Source organism: Xenopus laevis, chromosome 2S, assembly GCF_017654675.1.
Source record: "Xenopus laevis strain J_2021 chromosome 2S, Xenopus_laevis_v10.1, whole genome shotgun sequence".
Taxonomy (NCBI): domain Eukaryota; kingdom Metazoa; phylum Chordata; class Amphibia; order Anura; family Pipidae; genus Xenopus; species Xenopus laevis.
The window spans coordinates 66,760,733-66,782,624 of NC_054374.1; the positions used below are offsets into that span (position 1 = coordinate 66,760,733).

The 21,892-nt window shown below is 35.9% G+C and overlaps 1 protein-coding gene across 2 annotated transcripts in view; it reads left to right on the forward strand.

Annotated features, from left to right (window-relative positions):
* cnksr1.S (connector enhancer of kinase suppressor of Ras 1 S homeolog) overlaps nt 1-21,664 on the forward strand; it is a 28,070-nt gene extending 6,406 nt beyond the window's left edge. The window contains exons 4-21 of one of the 2 annotated variants that reach the window (XM_018249435.2): nt 3,177-3,261; nt 5,816-5,857; nt 5,978-6,097; nt 6,707-6,766; nt 8,831-8,899; nt 11,874-12,377; nt 13,468-13,529; nt 13,629-13,741; nt 13,827-13,948; nt 14,112-14,142; nt 14,266-14,438; nt 16,475-16,548; nt 16,634-16,705; nt 17,097-17,170; nt 17,895-17,956; nt 18,389-18,509; nt 20,124-20,296; nt 20,381-21,664. In XM_018249435.2, coding sequence (XP_018104924.1) covers nt 3,177-3,261; nt 5,816-5,857; nt 5,978-6,097; nt 6,707-6,766; nt 8,831-8,899; nt 11,874-12,377; nt 13,468-13,529; nt 13,629-13,741; nt 13,827-13,948; nt 14,112-14,142; nt 14,266-14,438; nt 16,475-16,548; nt 16,634-16,705; nt 17,097-17,170; nt 17,895-17,956; nt 18,389-18,509; nt 20,124-20,296; nt 20,381-20,587 — 2,164 coding nt within the window. In that variant the 3' untranslated portion in view covers nt 20,588-21,664. The remainder of the gene's footprint in view (nt 1-3,176; nt 3,262-5,815; nt 5,858-5,977; nt 6,098-6,706; nt 6,767-8,830; nt 8,900-11,873; nt 12,378-13,467; nt 13,530-13,628; nt 13,742-13,826; nt 13,949-14,111; nt 14,143-14,265; nt 14,439-16,474; nt 16,549-16,633; nt 16,706-17,096; nt 17,171-17,894; nt 17,957-18,388; nt 18,510-20,123; nt 20,297-20,380) is intronic. The other variant, XM_018249436.2, reaches the window with a different exon arrangement.
* The last annotated feature ends 228 nt before the right edge of the window (nt 21,665-21,892 follow it).

Here is a 21,892-nt window from a genome sequence, read left to right on the forward strand (position 1 = left end):
AGCTTAGTGATCTGGAAGTTAAATTAGGCTTATACGCCGATGATATTCTATTATATTTACAAAATCCCACAATATCACTCCCAAATTTAGAATTAGAACTTAATAATTTCTCCAAAATATTTTACTATAAATTAAACAAAAATAAAACAATGGTTTTACCTTGTAATCTAGACTCAAAAACAATTACCTCCCTTAAAAATATATGTTCTTATTCCTGGTCAGAAAAATCAATTAAATATTTAGGCATATACATTACCCCCTCCATATCACAAATATACAAGGAAAATTTTGAACCGTGGATCTCTAGGTTGAAAACACAGTTGGAAGCACTTACAAAGATGGAATTTTCGTGGTTGGGAAGAGTGGCAGCGTTCAAAATGATGATCCTCCCCAAATTATTATATCTATTTAGGAATCTCCCCATCAAAGTACCCCCAAGATTTTTTCCCCCATTACAAAATTTACTTAACAAATTTGTTCTTTTTAACAAGGCCCCTAGGTTTTCTTACAAAGTTCTGACACTACATGCCTCTAATCTGGGTTTTGGAGTACCAAACCTAGAACTATATTACAAAGCTACAGTCCTGGAACAGTCCAGAGGGATTTGGACAGGTGAGTTGAGCAAACAGTGGATTGAGTTGGAGCAGAGACACAACCCTAGTGTTCCTTATAAGAATCTACTAGAAACAAAACTAACATGGAAGACTAATACTAAAGTTTCAAATACAGTAATAGCTAATACTATAAAAACATGGCAAGAATTAGTTAAGAAGTGCTCAGATGAACCACTGGCATCTGAAGTCTCGGTTCCTTTAAATAACTTAATGTATGTAATGAAAAAAGTCTCTTTAGATAACTGGACTGAACAGGGACTTAGCTCAGTTGATAAATTATTCCAGGACTCGGAGCTTAGGCCTTTTGATGAACTTGTTCGGCAATATGGTCTACCTAGTTCAGATGTGCATAAATACAACAAAATCCAAAAATACTTTAAAACGCACAATCCTATATCAATTAAACTTCCCCCTCAGATAAAAAAGTTATTATTATCACCTGAAAGGTACTGCTCTCTTTTACCGAACATTACTAAATAATCAAAAAGGAATACCCCATAAGCAATTAGATAGATGGCAGGAATATCTTAAAGAAGATATAACACAAGAGGATTGGGAACTTGCTATGAGGACATTAAAAAGGTTGTCCCGCTGTGTCTCTCACCATGAGAATCTGCTTAAAATGTTATGGAGGTGGTATATGACCCCAGACAAGATCACCAGGTTTGACCCCAGTGCTTCCCCACTATGCTGGAGAGACTGTGGTATGGAAGGAACACTGGAACATGTGTTTTGGGAGTGTCCTAAGATTCAGGACATGTGGAAGGAAGTGGAGAACATACTAAAAAGACTTCCAGTTAACCTATCTCATATTCCTCCTCACATGGCTTTGTTACACCTGAAAGTCATTGACTTACCACCAAGAGAAAGATTTATTCATAACCATGTTTATGTCTCCACTAGAATCCTATTAGCAGAAAATTGGAAACTGAATTATATCCCAAAAATTGAGGAGATAATAAAAAGGGTAGAATTTAATCTTTCTGCAGAAAAGGCGTGGGCAACAAAAATTGGATAATCCTATTAGCAGAAAATTGGAAACTGAATTATATCCCAAAAATTGAGGAGATAATAAAAAGGGTAGAATTTAATCTTTCTGCAGAAAAGGCGTGGGCAACAAAAATTGGATCTCTAGATTCATTTATGGCTAAAATTAGAATGTGGTCATTGGTTTATCCTGAAACAAAATTATTCATAGATTTAATTGGTTAGTTGTTCTATCTACTATCCTCTTACATATGTATGCATGTATATTCGCCGACTCTGGATGATACTGCTAGAAAGAAGAAGATACTTTCTCACAATGGTTGTGTTATAAGTTACTAATGCAACAAATATGGTTTACAGCAAATTAAGTGTAGTTTTAGTGTAGTTTAGTTGTAGATGTAGTCCTTTTTTTTTTTTTTTTTTGTATTGTATGTCACTTTGGGTAATTCACAAAATAAGTATAAGAAAAAGCTCTGGTTCACTTAAAACTTACATTTATTTCTCTGGAATACTTTATATAAGGATTGATACAAAGAAGGTGATACCGGAAATAGAGTAAAATGTATTCTGAGATGATACTTTAGCTTAAAGACTATTACAATGTTTTATTTTTGATTATTATATTCTACTTGGACTTCTTAGTTTTTATGGTTCGAAAAGGCCTGCAAGGAGACAATTTGCTTTATATAAACCTAGGCCTAGTTTCTTTCTTTATACAAGAAATACTGTATCTTTAACTATGTTAATATGTTATGTTATGTTATGTTAAAATGCCGTATATGTTATTAAGCATTTAAGTAAACAAGGCTATGTACATTATATATATATTGACTTTTATGCAAAGTCTGTGTTGTAAAATTTAAAAATTGCCCAATAAAAAACATTGAAATTAAAGAACAAATTTTAGGTTTAGTGACCAATATTCTCTTGACAAAAATTATAATTGCACCCATGAATGAAGGTTATGAAGCATAAATTATAGTATTTGATTAGCTATTACTGATCAGAGGTTGTAGAATTCACTGTTCTGACACATAAGAACCAATGCTCAAGTGTCATAGATTCTACCACCCCACAAAAAACACAACTCTTTTTTTTTTGTATCTAGTATGGATGCAATGAATCCATACAGCTCTACTTGGCACTATACTTAGCTTTTATGCAATTAAAACTTGCTTCCAAGCCTGGAATTCAAAAATAAGCACCTGCTTTGAGGACAGTGAGAGCAACATTCAAGGGGTTGGAGAGTAACATGTTGCTCACGAGCTACTGGTTGGGGATCACTGTTTTAGGGTATGAAATATCTGCATTTACAGCAACTCCCCTTGAATGTGTCTCATGTTTTATTGTGAAAGAATATTGAATCACAGCATGTTACATTTTTTTTACACTGATCAACAGACTAGATGCAAACCAAATTAAAACAGATCTTTCTGATTTAAGAGCATTCTATGAACATAAAATATAAAAACTGCCAAGAGAGTTAATACTTTTTATAGGAAATGTTTTTTTCAACTTGAATGTTTACATAGCTATTTAGTTATACCATATCAATAAGTTTATATAAACCCACAGGTACCTATTTTCAAGGCTCAACGATTACTCTTCTAGTCGGGATGTCATATCGCTTTGCGTGGAGCTGGCGGAAAGTGTACACAAGGTACGTATATCCTATATTCAGTATATTTTTTCCTTTATTTGCTCTCACATTGTGCACATCTGCAGTGCGGTGAAGAAAAACTAAGACAATATTGCTGGTGTAGGCAACACATCGCCAGGGGCGCTATGCCAATGAGACAAGCTAAGAAACTCACCTCAGGTGGCAGCGTCCCACTGGTTAACATGGGCAGCAAAAATGATGCTCCTGGTAAATTTAAGAGCCGAAGTTCCGGTTTTCAAACTGAAAATTCTTCTCTTCTAGTGCAGAGAGTGCTGGGTCATGGATCCCCACGGCACCTGAAAAGGTGAGCATGGGAGGAGAGGGAGGTGGCAGCAGATAAGCCACCTGAGGCGGCAGAGGGGCCAGGATCGCTCCTGCCTGTTGCCTAGAAAGACTTATTTGAAATAAGCCTTTTATTTCATAATTGATATTATCTGTCAAGCACTACCTTTTTTAACTGAACTAGGAATAGTGGCTTCAAGGCTACATCCTACCTAAATGGTCACTGTACAAAAAAAAGTTTTTAGGTAACCCTGAAACTTGTGTAAAAATTCAATAGAACTGAGAAAGAAATTAAGTGTAGTTAACGTTGTGTTATGAAAGATATACCACTGTTATCTTTATTGTTGAGTAAATTATTATGCAGGCTGAGAGGGGTTCCCAAACCTTTTCATGGTTTTGCCTAGAAGATTTATTAGAGCTCACTCTATTAAATGCACCAGAAATACTATCTCTCTACTTGCAGAATTTGTGCAAAAGGCAGATATTTTGTTAGATTTTGTTTGTACTGTAATCAGCTAGGAAAGGAAGCCCCAATATAAGATATATTCGATCTATCTGTCAATGAATATCTGACACCCAACTGCTACATGAAGACAGAATGAAGAGAAACAGATGCTGAGAGAGGGATAGTGAAGATGAACTTGATTATTTTCAGAAATGATGCAGAATATTTAATTAATTGTATCTAGCAATTTTCATATTTCATATGATGAAGCTTATATTAAATTTCCATTTTCACGATAGTTCCCCCTTTAAGCTATCTGTTGCTTAAGTATTTATTTGGGGGGGTATAGTTTTTCTTTAAGTTCCTAAAATTGTAATGATACCTGAAATGGCATTACTACTTGTCGTCTTGCCATTTTGCCTTTGGGCATGATTCTTTGCCACAGTCATGATCGAGCCAGTAGCAACTCATTTTCCCAAAGGCAACTTTTTTAGTATTGTTGCTTTAAGGGTTTGTGGCATACAAAACATTGGTATGCCTGTATTTGGTAAAATAAAAGCAAAGAGGGAATAATGAATGTCTGTTCCACTGTCCCTCGTTAATGCAACACAACAAACTAAGGTGTGAAGCAGTTTCTATAGAAACTGGAAATAATTTCATAATCCAGTTTTGCATGTTAATTTGCAAAGTACAGCCTTATTTGTAAATTGTTCCGCAGATTCCAGTCTCTCTACACTTCTTTCTCAGGCTTATTTCTATTTTCCGATGTAATGTTTTTGCTCCTGTTTTCTGTGTTTACTTCCTTTAAAGGAAAACCTATACCCCTGGACAGTGCAGACTTGTATAAAATAGATCACATAAAACAGCCCATAGTAAAATACTGCAGGATTTTCATAAAAATTAACTTTTCTAGTAGTATGTGCCCTTGAATAAAATAAAAATTGCTAAAGTCTATCCCACACTGCTTCCTGTTACAGTTAGCATCTGAATTATTTCCTGGCAGGTGTTCTTTGAGGGGGCACACATAATATCATTATTATTCAATATGATTTGATATTTATATAATATTTAATTGTTTTATCTGTTGGCTAAGTAAGTATTTATGCTGAAATTTAGTTTTACTTTACCAGTCCCTCTTCTTTAAACTTTTGAAAGCTTTTTTAAAATAACAGTTGTTGTATACACTCACACATGTAGCTACCAGCATTTAAATGTTGTGTCATCTTAGAACAGTTTCTTTATTTAACTCTGGATCCGGTTGCATAAAACTAATTTAGAAAACCCAGCTCAGTGCCCAGAAAGGCAAAGTAGTCAAACGGGTAACAGAAAAAGAGAGGCCCCTTTTCTCTGTTACAGGGTCTTCAAAAATGTCAGAATTTTTTTATCCCAATATAGGAGTCTGTCTTACGGTGATGTAAATTCTAACGGTAAGGACTGGTTTGCAGTGCTAATTAATTAGCTGAAATTGCTGTTTGCTTTTAACAATCTCACATATTTTTTACTCTAGCAACTAGCACACTGCAGTACACGTCAAAATATGGGAGGTATAACATGAAAATCAAATAAGAAATAGCAAGTACCTGTATAAATGTCAATTGTGTGCAGTTAATTAAATTGGGCAGAAATTGTAACAAAAGGGAACTATTAGGAAGAACTGAAATCTCCTGTGTACACTGATCATTTTTGTAGACAATACATGTTATGTAACAACATGACCAAGTTAATGCAGTTAACCAGTTTACCAAGGTAAACAATACTAGTCTCTGTAGAAACTGACAATTTGTTTTTATACTGATCTAATGCTTATTTTCTTGCCTCTTCTTTCAGGACTGGTCAGACCCTCATGTTGAGAGCAGAATTGTCTCAATAGTAAGTTCTCTGTGTTTGTCTGTCTTTTATTATCTGTTTTTTAGATTTGAAATCCGAATTATATATTATCTCAGCAGTCCGATACTGTAATGGTTATTAATGATGTATTTTACCCCATAGTGCCAAAACATCTGTGGGACATGTGAGAGTATTCTGAACTGCAGTCCAGAGGATCTCCTGAATCAGACTGCAACACTTGAAGCTGTACATATAAAGCCTGAGCTGCCCCACTATAATCTGGTAAGAGAATAGAAAATTGACGTCCACTTTTATTATCATGTATTTAAAAAATGCTAACATATTCCACAGCACTGTACAATAAATTAAAAATACAGATTACATATAAAAATAAACCCCAATAACCAATAGAAGAGAGGGCTCTGTCTAAAGGAGCTTAAGATCAAAGATCTTTACTGAAGTTTGTCCTCCAAGTAATCCAAACCTTCATCACAACCAGCTGTGAGTTTGTGTAACTGAGAGAGAAAAATCATGCACAGGACCAACCACGACAACAAACTATATGGGAAATAAGCATACAACTGAAATATACTGGGTTTTCTACAATATTCTATTAAGATTATGAAGACAATTAAACAATTAAGTGACTGACCAGCCTACTGTATACAAGTCATTGAATAATTCCAATAACATAAACAACAATTTATTGTTTTAGTTTAATGAATTGTATATAGTAGTTTGGCGAGCCATTTCAATTAAAATTTTTGTGACCTTAATAAATTGTAGAGAACCCAATACAGTTCAGTTGCATACTTAGAATGCATAACAGAATATTTATATTCACAATTACATGTGCAACATAATTATATACATGTTATCTTAATACTACAGGGTATAGAAATAAAGTCTACGTCATTGGGGCAGCACTTTGTCTGTGGAACAACAGCAGAGGTCAGTTTTTTAGGATCTGAAATATTGTGTTTGTGTACAAATGTAACATTTTCTATCACGTTCCTGTAGCGAAAACATACATAGAGATGCTTTGTTCCTATAGCTCGGAAAACATTGCCCCTTACCAAAAGTGCTCTACCTACAGTATAAGATGCCTTCCTTACACTATCTCATTAGTGTTTTTCCAACCTCAAGGATAAAACATATTACTCAGATGATTGTGCTATATGTCCCTTGTGCATGGCTGGATTACCTGCTAGGTGCCCTAGGCACTTGCCTAGGGCCCAACTAGTTTTAGGGTCCCGTTTCTGTCTGTAAAAATTACCCAGATTGTGAATGCATTTCGAATGGATCACAGATCCAATAGTTTGCATCACATCACATGTGCTGCTGGCCATCTTCTGCTTCTTCATTTTACCTAATGTGAATGTTTTCAAGAGCATGATCATCACTGCACCGATGCACAGCTAAACATGCATGATGTGGGATGGGGCAGGCCTTCCAGGAAAATAAAAATAAGGGAGGCCATTTCTATGGGGAGAATGTGCACAGTCACAGTAATCACAGAAGGTAAAATGCACATTGGAAATTGATTCTGTTTTGCCCTGGCATTTCATACATAGGTGCCAAATGTATTAAGCTCTTGCAACACTTTCTGATGATCTTTATTCAAGCATTTTCTTTATTCCATGTATGGCAAACAACTGCCCTAAGAAGCCTGATCCAAAAGTAGAATCAAAAAGGAAAATTACAACAGATTTTTATAAAATGAACTAAAGAGTCTCAGAAAGAGAACAAAAAAGAAATACGTCCTACTTTAATTGCTAGGGGTTACCTTAGAAGGATGAAATGTTATGCTCAGTTTGCAGAAAATAATCTAGAGCAGTGCTGTCCACCTTCTGTGGTACCGAGGGCCGGAATGTTTCTGGCCTACAAAACAAAATAGCTGGTGCTCACTGCAGGGATATCATTCATCACACATTTGTCAACATTTAAGTCATATTAAAACATACCAGAGTACAGCACACACATAGAGCATAGGTCAGACAGAATATGGCACACAGGGAGCATAAGGCAGGCAGAATATGGCACATATAGGGAGCATAGGGCAGGCAGAATATGGCACACACAGGGGGGCATAATACAGCAGCAGACAGGGAAATCTATCAGGATCAACAGTTCATACAGCTACATATACTGCTGACCCTCCAGTAATATGGGGCAGGAACAGGGGAACAATGTAGGCATTTATGGTCTGGGTCTGAGGTGTGAACAGTGCAGAGTTTTAGGGGTGTGAACAAAAGAGTTGTCACTGGTGTAAACAAGGGGGTGGAAAACTTTTGTTGCCTTGATGAAAGAGGTGATATTGCTGCTTGAAGCCTCTTAAATGAAGACTTATCCTCAAATGAATTGAGCTGGGGATGGACATTCGAGATTGAGGTTGCATTTCGAAACAGAGGATGATATACAATTTATTTCCTTCCCTATATGATACTTTAGTCCTAGCAGTCTAAGACACTGAGGCGATAGGATTTCCCTAAGGAACATTGTTTGCAGGCACTGGCAAGTGTAAAGCTCTCTTTCCAGTTCATGATGACATTAAAGAGAAGAGATTCCTGTTTCTATTGATGCCAAAGCTTAGAAGCCTTTAGTAATGTTCAATACGATTATTGTTAAATGTATGGGGCCTCTCCGATCCCAACTGAAATCCACATACTGATCCCAACTGATATCCACATGCTATTAATATCTGTATGTAATCTATTAATGACTAGTGTACTGCCAGGCTTATTCCCGCAATCTTTATAGCACCATTACCTTGTTTTTTTAGCTGCATTCATCCTCATTATTTCCCATCTTCATATGCTTTCTTACAGTATTGTTAATACTTATCTTGGCATATTCACAAGCACTTCTGGCAGTCCTTCTCTGTTCCCTGTTGTTGCTTTCATTTTTTCAATTCAAGACCATCATTCCAATACTTCTTTTATTATTAAAAGCAAGATGTCAGTCTTGTACTTCACTTACAACAGTTTATTTTCCTGCTTCATATACTATGCTTAGGCTCCAGCTGGACAAAGTAGCAAAATCGTCTCGGGAGATGAGATAATTAAAGTGAACGATCAGGTTGTGGTAAGTGCTTTCATTTCATGTTTTTTCTTAGAACAAGTCTATGCCTAAGTAAAGTTTGTGTATTCACTGAATTGGCAAATATTCCCACTTGAAAGTAATACTACACCTGCATTACAAGTTGGCAACATTTTGTAAATGTACATTACAGAAGTAATCAGTTTAAATCATTTCTGTACATACTCTTTTGTATGTTTTTTTTGTTTGTAATTGAATTACGTCTGAATTAGCACCAATGGCATGAGAAGTTCACACTAATGTTTGTGTTCTATTATATTTTAAGGGGTTGTCCATTTAAAAATTAAGAAAAAACACCTACTATCCTTTTCCTGACTAATACTACCATAGCCAACAATATCAGTAGGCCCCAAGCATTCTGGATAACAGGTCCCCTACCTGTACAATACTGAAATAATATGAGAAGGCATGTGCAAGGAGAGGGGGGTGGATTTTAAGATACAGACAGAAATTGCTTTTCCTTGTAGGTACAGTTGTGTTCAAAATAATAGCAGCGTGTTTAAAAAAAGTGACTAAAGCTCGAAATCCTTATAATAGCTTTTATTTAGAAAAAGCTAAGAAAAATTATAATGTATCAAATTTGTGTTATACCTTTACAGAAAGTGAAGAAAATTTAATATTATGCTTGTTCAAATATAGTAATGTCTGCATTCTTCTTTACTAACTTAAATGATTTAACTGGAAAATATTTCAAGATTTTGCTTTTATTCGAATCACTGAAGTAATATTTAGTATAACCACTTTCTGAGAACTGCTGCACATCTATGTTACATGGAGTCGACCAACTTCTGGCTCCTGTTACATTCCACAAATTATTCTGCATTTATAGGTTTTGCCTTAGAAACAGCAAGTTTTCTATTGAATTAAGGTCCGGGGATTGGGCTGGCCTCTCCATAACGTCAATCTTGTTGGTCTGGAACCAAGATGTTACTTGTTTACTGTTGTGTTTGGGGTCGTTGTCTTGTTGAAACACCCATTTCAAGGGCATTTCCTCTTCAACATAAGGCAGTACAACCTCTTCAAGTATTTTGATGTATTGAAACTGATCCGTGATCTGTAAATTGGGTAAATTGGGGATGTTTCTCTAGTATGAGAAACATCCCCATATCATGATGCTTGTGCAACCATGCTTCACTGTCTTCACAGTGTACTGTGGCTTGAATTCAATGTTTGGGGGTTGTCTAACAAACTTTGCAGTTCTCTGCGGCCCCTAGACCCAAAAAGAACAATCTTGTTTTCATCAGTCCACAAAATGTTGTGCCATTTTTCTTTAGGTGAGTCAATTGTAACCTCTTCAACACGTCTTTTTTTCAACAATGGGACTTTACAGGGGCTCCTTGCTGATAGCTTGGCTTATTTATTTTAGATATAAATTATAAATGTGTGCTGCTATGCTCAAACCAGTGCAAGTTACACCATGCAAATGAATAGCCAATTACATAGATAAATTAATACAATGTAACAATTCAACAAATACTTAAAATACCAAATTAGCAGTTTCTTCCCTGTCTGCCTCTGCAGAATAAACATAAACTTTTTTCTTTTTGTCTCAAATATGGGCAGAGAATACTTACTTCATAAGTCACTTTCAAAAGGTACTGAGTTCTGGAGGGCTATAATGACCTAACAGCAGAACAATGGTAGGTTCCCAATGTGATCTCCTCTATGTGTATTTTGAGAAACGAATGAGCTGGCACCTAAAGCAAGCACAAGGGTGTTAATGCCCTCACTACTACTCTATGGTAGAAAGTATGTAATAAAGCAGCAGATTACTTCACAGCCCCCTTGCTTAACTTAATGGCAAAAGTTAAGTTTAGTTGTAGTTAAGTTTCTATTACCTCTGATACATAGAAGAATTCACACTGCAGCACTCTGAAACAGTGAAAATCTGAATTTATTTGTGCCAAACTAGGCTAGTCTTTGGCACAAATACTGTAAATTCAGATTTTCACCATTTCAGAGTGCTGCAGAGTGAATTCTTCTATGAATAATTGGTTCCTTTGGCAGTGGGAAAGCAGCGTGCACCCGACACTACAAAAAGCATGAGTTTAGTTGTAGCAACCTGTCTATAATGGAGTATTAGCTCTGATACAGTTCACTCAGCTCAGGGATCCCCCTCCCCCACAAAATATGTTTGTGTTTACATCTTGTAAAGCATGTGTTCTTAATAAACAAATACAATAAGATGTATTTAGTTTCTAGTCATCAGAATACATTGTTTCTCCTTGTTTACTAATGTATATCTATTGTAAACCCATAAGGGCATTGTCTTGAGATCTTATGATTGTAAAATCTAAGCTGGAAAGTATCAGTATCTCTTAATATTACAGATCCAAAGCCAATGTTTCCTTTTCGACTTAGATTAATGTTAGGCATGAAACTTTTTAAATGAATGTGTGTAATTGAAGGAAAATGCTCTTTACCACAACAGGTTGTACCTTACACGTAACAGCTATATGGAAAGCCAGAGAACATATGAATTTTAGTGATAGTATCTTAAAGGGTTGATTCACCTTTAATTTTAGTATGTAATCGAATGGCCAATTATAAGCAAGTTTTTAGTTGGTCTTCATTGTTTATTGTTCATTGTTTATTTTTACTTTTTGTGACTCATTTTTCTATTTAGACCCTCTCCTATTCTTATTCCAGTCTCTTGTTCAAATCATTGCATGTTTGCTAGGGTATTTTGAACCCTAGCAACCAGACTGTTGAAGTTGCAAACTGGAGAGCATTCAGCATTCAGCATTCAGCATTCAGCAGAATGAAAATCTAAATAACTTAAAGCCCACAAATAATGAAAAATAAAAAAAATTGCAAATTGTCTCAGAAAATCAATCACTACATCATACTACAAGTTAACTTAAATGTGACCAAACCCTTTAAATTACATGAAACTAATAGGAAGTAATCATTTTGTGAGTTTTTTTTCTTATTTTTGTTTTTTATGGTTCCTATTCAGGTAGGTTGGACACATAAGAACCTTGCCTACAAGCTTCAGGAGAAAACACATTGTGTAGCACTTGTTCTCAAGAAAGTCTCCATTCCATCCACTTCTGTATCTCCTACTTCTCCCACATTCTTTATCCAGCACTCCAGCAAAAGCGCATTCATTTCACATAGTGAGTCATCTTTACCAAAAGCTGTCATTACAACTGTAGCAGCACCAGTTACCCCAACAAAGGACACTCCTCCAGTTTTAAACATGAATAGTGTAAGCACATCACCAGTATTATCAGATATGTTCTCCTTTACTAATAAACACAACCCTGGGATTAATCAAAATCAGGGCAGCACACATCAAAGCTCACATACCATCTTATCTGTAAACTGCCCTCGGTCTCCAACATTTTGGGAATCTACTTCAGTCTTCCCCTTGTCACCCATATCTCCAGAAAACTTTGATCACAAAGCTATTTCCAAGGAGGCAAAGGCTTTACCCAGTACAGAGTCTGACATCTTACAGGTAAGTTCATTAGTTTTAATTGCATGTTAGTAATACACAAAACCTGTCAGCTTTTGGAATTATATCCTTTTTTAATTAATTAATTAATTTGCATTTGAAAAACATAGTTTTTGTTGTTGCAGAGCACTCTTTAAGATCTATTTGGGTGTCAGTCTCATGCACTTCTGGGAAGTGCATTAGGGCAATGCTTCACAAAAAGGCTGTATGATGGGGGGCTACAAAGCACTGTTTGAGAGTGTTTATGTTTGAGGGTCCTTATTTTGCATGTGTGTAAAGTCAAATGCAGTGTATCAATTGCTTTCTAGCACAGGAAGGTTTTATAATGATTTATTTATAGACATGCACTAAATCCATAGTCTTCTGCTAAAATGTACCCAAATGATTCCAAACCTTATTTTGCTTATATTTGAACCTGAGATAAATAAAAGAAAAGATGCATCAACTGTGGGAAAAAATGTCACATTCAAATGTCCAGAGCTTCAAAGTTAGATTGTTTTTAGTGTTCAGCTCAACCAAATTCACATTCTAAAGATTTGGCTGAATCCTGGATTCAGTACATCTCTTTATGTTTATTTGTATAGATTCACAGCACATCATTACCAGTGTAATGGGTTCAGATATGATTAGGATTTATAAACCTTTACTTGTTTTGGTTTTGGCACAAGGCAGCAGCTCTGCTTTCCAAATGGATGTGAAAATTCCAACTCCTATGATGTGTGAACCACCACTGCTTTGTTCTAGTGTGTTTCTTGTATACTTTGTGTTATAATAATAATGCACTTTATATTATACACTTTAGGCACATGACTCTCTTGTTTTCTAAACATTGCTATATACAGCATGGCAATAATCTTCAAAAGAAAGCTGTGCTGAAATGCACTCATAACTCATGCTATTTTCAGTTCATGTCGTATAACCTTTTTATCCCTTGTAGACATTTCCTTTGCAAATAGTGTGTTTGTGCAAGAAATGTCAAATTCAGATTTTACATTTGTACCCTCAGACTTCCTATAACTGTGCCCACCACTCCTACTGTTTATATTTGGCTACTATCTGATTTGTTTGTGACAATCTCTTCTCTGTCTTGTAGAATTCCCGGTACATATCCCGTCCAAGAAGTAGTTCTGACTCATTCACAACGCCTACTGTTAGGTAGAACATTATAAAATAAGCTCCCATTTCTACGGCTCATACTGTAACTCCACATCCCCACCTACTCATACTTACTCTGGAACTTTTTCTTTTTGTCAGCCCTTTCTCTGCCAATGTATTTGCTGGAGCCCTACGTCCAGCACTTTCAAACAGTAACCTAAAAGCTTCTACGGGACCTTCTGTACCTGTTAAGACTGATGTTCCTAAAGGAGGTAAGGAATACACTACTATGTATAAAATTACAAGCATGCTTCTTAAATAGAACAAGACATGCATGCGTTTATGCTTTTGTTCTAGTTTCTGCAAAGTGTGCATCTGTAGTAGACGATAACAAGGCCTCCAAAAGTCCCCAAACTGTAAAATCACCCCATGTTGCAGTTACCAAGAACAACAGTAAGCAGACACAGCATGGCACAGAGGTAACTTAATCTCATGCACTCTGAGAGGAACATCTATCCATCTCTTAATCTGAACGTTCTTATTCATTCTTATTTGTATCCTTTTTATATCTAAATGCATCTGTGCACTCCCATTTATGTATATATAAAACGATATATATTCCACCTGTTTTTCTCCCTTCAGAAATCACCTGGCGGTCGTCGAAAAAAGAAAGGTGATTTGATTACTTCTCTTCTCCACAGAATATTAGTATGCCAGACCGTATTCTACAAAATATTTTATTCTGTGTTAATGCTACTTACATTTTCCCAGCTGAACATCCTCTCTATCTTTCCAGGTGTGACAACCAAGCTAAGTCGTAGACGAGTCTCCTGTCGGGATCTTGGGAACCCCGATTGTGATGGCTGGTTGACAAAGAAGAAGGAAAATGTTAGTTTCATGACTCAGAAATGGAAACGTTGCTGGTGTGTTCTGAAAGGAGATCGTCTGTACTGGTATAATATGCCTCAGGTGAGTTATGGCGCCATGTATAAAAATACTGAATCTAGTAGGTGATAGTAACCCTATGTGGCATCTTAGTCATTTTCCATGAAAAGTTTTGAGCTGGTGTTGTTAAAAAATCAATTGAACCCACCACAATATTTTTTTCAGCTCTCCCTATGCAGTGTCACAGAGTTTTAGGGTTTCAGGGTTTACTGTTACCCTTCTGTGTGCGCTAGATGTGTGTGACAGACAGGAGGATTTATTATTCAAAAGCCAAGACACCAACCTTGCACTCCGGACTATTATCTATAGGTGGGCAATCTCCATTAGAACTTTATATTAATTTTAAAACTCCACATGTAATAAAGGAACTAAGTTGCCCAGGAACAATAACCCATAGCAACTAATATAATGTTTGCTGTTAAACAGGTGATCAGTAAATACCACCTACTGAATTTCTGTTGCTGTAGGTTAGTATACCTGGAGAAAAGTTAGGGGTTCTATTTATCTTGCTGTGTAAACATTGGAGAAAAACATCACTGGTCATGTTGCCAATAATAGGTCCCATAAAGAAGAAGGAAAGCTACAGAGACAGTTTATTGCCAATAGATTAGCCACAATAGTGCAAGCTATAACACAATATGTAAGTAAACAGCTCTAGAAACTGACTCTGTTTGTTTAGGATAGCAGCTGCCATATTAGCTTGGTGTGACATCACTTCCTGCCTGAGTTACTCCTTGCTCACTCATAGCAAAGTGAGCATGCTCATGCCCTGCCCTGAAGGTTTAAGCTGAATGAAGGACGTCTGATACAGAAGCCCATGTGTATAAAAAAGAAGGAAAGAAATGCTGTGTTTGACTCAGCATTACTTTGAGGGTTTACTGGTGTGTTAAAGCTTACTTAGTTTTAACCTTTTCTTCTACTTTAAAAGTGTATTTTATCACATAACACCAGAAAAGTGCCTGCAAATAAAGCTTTGAAAGCTCATGTGCATAACAAATTACACATCATAAGGAGCATCTAAAAACAAAAGCCATAAACTACCTCTCCATAAAATAATACAAACATATTACAGAAGTTATCTCATCACTCATTTTCACTGCATTTGCGCTTATCTTTATACAAAGACCTAGAGAATGTAGAGTACAGTAGAGATATCTTATGCAATTTGATTTTTGACTGTAAAACCAACAAAACGTATCCACAATATCACTCCATGTTGCTGCAGGGATCACCATAGATCACCATAGATCACCATAGTTCACCATCTATGGTATTGCTCATTTCATTGCAACATACATTTACATTTGCTGTTATATTGTGATATGATCCATACCCACATACGACTAGCATTAATGAAAGGGAAAGTTATTTACTGTATAGGTTGACTGGAACAATATATAATTGTATTAGTTGGTAGTTAATGAATGAAAAGGGGTAAACAAATGTGTTACTTAATTACTGTTTTATTCACATTTTCCTATAGTTTACTAAATGAAGAACCATGTGCCCTGCATGAAGTGAATGGTGTAATAAAACTACAGTTTGTGAAGGGCAGTTTTTCAGTTTGAATAGTAACTTTATATAATTAATACTTTGCAAAGAATGGGCACTGATGGGAAAATCACCATGTTACACGTTTCTACAAATGGCCAACGTTTCATCCCATCCTGCTCTTTGATTTGGCTTTGATTGTATGACACTGGATCTAGATTGGTAGTGCTGCCTCTATACTGTATTTTATACTTCTGTCAATTATGCGTTATTGCTTTGATGACACTTTTATGTATCGTATTGTACAGTTAAGTTGGCATGCATGGGCAGTTCCATCAATTCCAGCCCCATTTACAAAGTCATTGACTTTTGCGGGAAGTCTGAAATTAATATTCTGAAATTAAAATTCTGAAATCAGTCAGATGATTATGAATATCTTACCATCTTCATCAGTGTGTGGTATACAGATAAGATATATTCCATTCTGTATTAAATGAATGCACATTGTATCTGCACACTGTATCTTTCCTACAGAATAGCACTGGTTTCTCTATTTTATTTATATGCAGGATGAAAAGGCACTTGGGTTGGTTAATATTTCCTCTTACAAACTGGAGAGTGCAAGGGAGCCTAAAAAGAAATAGTGAGTACTTGTGAGAGGTTGGACAAATGCAGGTTTGGTTGAAAGAGAAATAATGAAATGCTGTGTGAACCTTGTCTTTTCTTAGTGAGTTCCAGCTTTGCCATCCAACCTACAAGCCATTTGTGTTTGCTGCAGACAACCTGTCTGATTTGAGCAAGTAAGTGCCCTGTGCAGAAATCACTTACTCTGAATAAGATACCTGTCTTAATGTATCATTGGAGGCAGAGCCGTATGCGTTCCATGTTATTACATATGGGGGATTCTGTTTTCTCCCCTGTATGTAATAAAAGGCACACATTTTGCTCAGGTGCAATAATACATAGCACCCAATACATTTTTTGCTTTTAAACAAGTGACCAAGACATGCTAACTTTTGATTGGTTGTTATACGTGATACTAAGTGCAGCACACTTTTGCTCTATACCGCAGTGGGGGGAAAACATTGCTGATAATTCTATCTTATTTCTTAGTTCCTGTTGAATTATTGTAAAGGCTTTGTCTATCTTTGGTACCTTATGAATTTTGCAGATTTTTTTTTTCCATTACAGGTGGGTGACCTATCTTCTAGCTGCACTTAACATGCATAAAGCAGCACCTTCTGCTAGTCAAGCACGAGAAGAAGGTATTTCATATATTAATCTTGAAATTTTTAAGACAAGTTGTCTGAATATATGGTTAAATGCACAATAACACTAAAATAAAAGGTGTATGTAAATGACAGTATATTGCTTTGGTGTATAGATCTTTTGAGGTTACATTTGTGGCAGTGCTCATGTTTTTTATTAATAGGAAAACCATTTAAAGGACCAGTATTATCAAAAAATTAGGATGAAAGAATAAAAGCTTGTACCTTGTTTTTATACATTTTGACAAGAAACATACAGTACAACACCGTTTTATGTTTTCCAGATAAGAAAAAAATTATAAAAAATCCAAAATATGTAAACCCACAGCAATGAATTATACAGTATATTGGTGGGACCTCAAATATAAATGATGGAAAACTTAAAATCAGGGTTTGTAAAATTAAGGTTTCACTGTAATTGACAATGTAGGATTCAAATTTATCCTGTAAAAAATAAGAATATTGTCATTGCATTCATCTTGAAAATTAACAGCAGACCCTGGGAAAACCAAATGACTAAACATTTTCAGCACTATAAATGCAATCCCAGTTGTTAAACTTTCCAGCTATTTGTGGTAAAAGCATGTATAATGCAAATCTCATGCTGTTGTAGTGGACATTTTGTAAATCATAAGAACTCCCTCACTCATATACATAATAGGTCTTTACCTTATAATTAGAGCTGAGTTGACTGTGAGACTCCAACACCTCTATTTTTCAGACTGTTACAGCGAAACTGAGGCAGAAGAGCTGGATGAAGATCACACAAAAACTCGAGACATGGTAAGAGAACATTACAATTTTATCTTGAAGTCTTGCTATAATTTGTCTTAAGCTGGCCACAGACGCAAAGGTCCTATCGTACGAATCAACGTACAATCGGACTTCCCCATCTCCCGACCTGCCACTAACCATTCCAATCAAATAAAGTACAAAAGAACAGATCAGCCGATGTTCTGCCCCTGACAGCAATCGTACGAAAGTTATGTCCTACCAAAGCTAGTGACAGTCTCCCTCTGAAAATCGTACAATCGGCAATACATGCAGAGATATTACCCGCAGCCGACAGAAATCTTTTAACCTGTCTGATTGACGAAAAATGTTGGGACTCTCCACACACGGTCCGAAAATCGTACGAATCGAGGATCAGATCTTTACGTCTATGGCCAGCTATAGCTGTACTTTCATTTTACCCTTCCAATTTTTGTCTGTCAGGTAAAGACTCCACTGACACAAAGTCAGACTAAATCAGGGGCAAGTTCACCAACTGCTAAAGAAGAGAAAGGCACTTCTGCAAGTGGGCAAATGCTGAAAGAAAGCGATGTTCAACCCGGAAGTAAGCAACTTTATTTCTTGTAAACGTTGCGGGAGCAGGAAATTTATCAGATTATCAGAACATATAAACCCCCTGCAAAATTGACTACTTATCAGTGTGCCAAAAAAAAAAGCCACAACTGTTAGAAATGAGGGGGTTTGTTAGACACAAACTAATTTAGGTAGAGGGAGTGGAATAAATATAATGTGCCAATATAAGAATGCTCCAGCCTTTGGCTACTAAAACCAAGCAAATACCCCTGTTTACTGCCGAACATTTATTTTTTCTCTCTGACAAAAATTTAAAATGCTCCAGCAGGTTTTTGGTGCCAAGCTTTTTATTTTTTATTTTTTTAAACATGCTGGAGAGAAAAAAAATAAAACAAACAGCAGAAAAAGGTATTGAAATGAAGAAACCACGTAAAAAAAAGCTTAATTAGTTTTGAGAATTTTTACTTTAATTTTGCTCATGCTGGAAAAGATGTAATAAATGTGTATACTGCTCCTTTAAGAGCAATCTCTGGCATTGCTTTTCATAAGATCAAGTCATTGAAAGGTCTTGATTTTAAAACCACAGTGATTTGTACAAAATGCTGCTACTTTAGAAATAGTGCATAGCAAATCCCCACTATGTCTGGTGCATTTTTTTATGTATTTGGTTACATTAGATGGAATTCAGCGGCTATTCCTTATCTCGTCTCCCAAGGACTTAAAAGCTGTTAATTGTGGATATTTGGCTACCACCAACAACATTTTGTGGTCAAATACAATCTATCACATCAAATAGTTTTCTCAGTCACTGCCAACATCAGATAGCAACATGAGATCAGATGTTACACACCAGGGTTAATGGTTGGGGAAGATAAATAATAGTGACATTTATGATTTATTGATTTGTTTTACCAAAAGTAATTTGATGTGTCTCAAAAACAAACTATACCCAGCTGGCATTACGGTAACTATGTTACTGCTAAGCTACACTTCTCCTTGTTTAATTCTTCCCTCCTTGTTTCTCTGGACAGCATTTATTTATTCTCCACTCAGTCCCCATTGAATTAGGTGTTAAAATCATTAACATGCCTTTGATTAGTTAAGAATATGGATGGATGTTTTTTCTCCCCTAAAGTTAAAAACACCCTTTTACTAAATACCTGCCATAGTTTACTCCTTTGACCTAGCATAACATAACGGTCAGGACTAATAATAGTGTTCAATGTAAACATAATACCCCCTAAATTTAAAAACACCCTTCTACTAAATACCTGCCATAGTGTACTTCTTTGACCTTTAGCATTACATAACAGTCAGCACTAATAATAGTGTTCAATGTAAACATAATTCCTCATATTTATTTTTAAACATATATGTTTCTTGACAAGAAATAATAGTTGAAGAATACTGCTGTAGCATATACCATTGAATTCTGCAAACTGCAGTACCCAAATCCTTGTTGGCCATTCAGAAATCTGAAAAATTAGGACTGACATCTCCTTTTTGGTTTATTTCATAGCTTGCTACATACCACAACTTTTTTTTATCCATATTTTTTTCAGATTTTTGTGAATTTTTATATATTTTATTATAAGAAGCTGCTGAAGAGCTAATTTTATTTTTGCATTTGATCTCTCTTAATTAGATGATACTCTGGAGTCTCTGATCTCTTGTCTGCAGCAAGGTGGAGTCTCACTTATTGGAACAAAGACTGTGCTTACTCGGCATGACTACCAGAAATCATTCTTTCGGAGAAACAAAAATCCAGAAATAAACCAAAAAGCACATAACCTACGTGCTCTGCAAAGCACCTTGAAAGTAAGAAATCAACTCTTATTAGAAAGAAAATCAATTTTCTCTCCAACTTTATTTTCCTTAATTTGTGTGTCTTTTTTTTTACAGGCAAAGCTCTTGGAACTTGAAGCTCTGGATCAGATCTTGGAGAACCCAAGCCTTAGTTCTGCCATATTTAAGAAGTGGAAATCAGATCATGGGCAGTTGTATGAGACCTTAGGTAGAAGTCCTAAGCCAAGAAGTGCATTAGTTGATACATGGGTGCATACTGATTCAAGCGGGGAGGAAAAAGAGCAGTCTGAAGATATGGTGTAAATAACTAAAATATTTGTTAAGTTGGTATCTGAGCCCCCCCTCCATGGTTTAATAATTTTAGTAAGCTTATAAATGCATTCAGTGGGAGCACCTATGACACTAATATTCTCTGTGCCTGCTGCAAACTGCTGTCATTATAAATTATCAGTATCTCTCTGCCCATTATCTCCTGTTCATATCCTGTTCATCTTAACAGACTTGTCCAGTCCCAAGACCTTAGGCTAGTACTACAGTGGGTATTTGCCCCTTTGCTCGTCCGTGTCTCTGCATGCACTGACAGGTTCTGCTTTGGTTTGGGTGCAGACAGGCTGAATGCATTTCAGCCAGAAACGGGAGTGTACATTTCACACCAAAATCTTCTTTGTGCTTATACAGAGGCCGAGGAAAAGTCCAGTGTGGCACTAGGGTTGCCACCTTTTCTGGAAAAAAATTCCAGCCTTCCTATTTATTTATCTTTTAACCCTATTAATAACATTGGGATCAACCATCATTTTTACCGGCCAGGCAGGTAAAATACCGGCCAGTTGGAAACCCTATGTGGCACTAATCTTAAAATCACAGTATACACCCCTTTTCAACATAAGTTCAATGAATGGGCCTTGTGCAGAACATACTTTTTGCTTATTGTTTTAATTAAGAATTAGGTAGGTTTTGTTATTACTGACACTATACAAGAATATGAAGCCAGTAGCACTTCCTGTCACTTCCTGCAGAGAATGAGAGGATTTAATAATAGCAAAATAATAGGCAGAATGCAATTCCTATTTATTGTGCTAAACTTAACTGCAGATTTAAGTAACTTATCCATTTGATTAGCTCCTTTTGAGCTGCCTGCCATTATAATTGTCAAGTGATCATTCCTCATTCAATGCATAAGCCTTTTGGGAATGGATTAACTAACTGCATGAAGGTGATGTAGGTAAAGACAAAGTATGTAAACAACTACAAGAATATAGGGGAAAAAAAGTTCTTGCTAATCTTGCTATAATAGCATATTTTAATCTGACGATTATATATATATATATATATATACATGCATTGCAAACTTTATGTTTTGAATAAATGAGTCAAAAAGTGCAACACGAAGATGATTTTTTAGTTTGAGTTTGGTGTGGTCCTTTCCTAAATAATAATGTACTGTTTTAAGGGAGATATGATAACTATGTACATGGAAGCTGTTTTCCAGAAACCCGTTATACAGAAAGATCAGAATTATAGAAAGGCTGTCTCCCATAGACTCCATTTTATCAAATAATACAAATCTTTAAAAATTATTTCCTTTTTCTCTGTAATAATAAAACTATC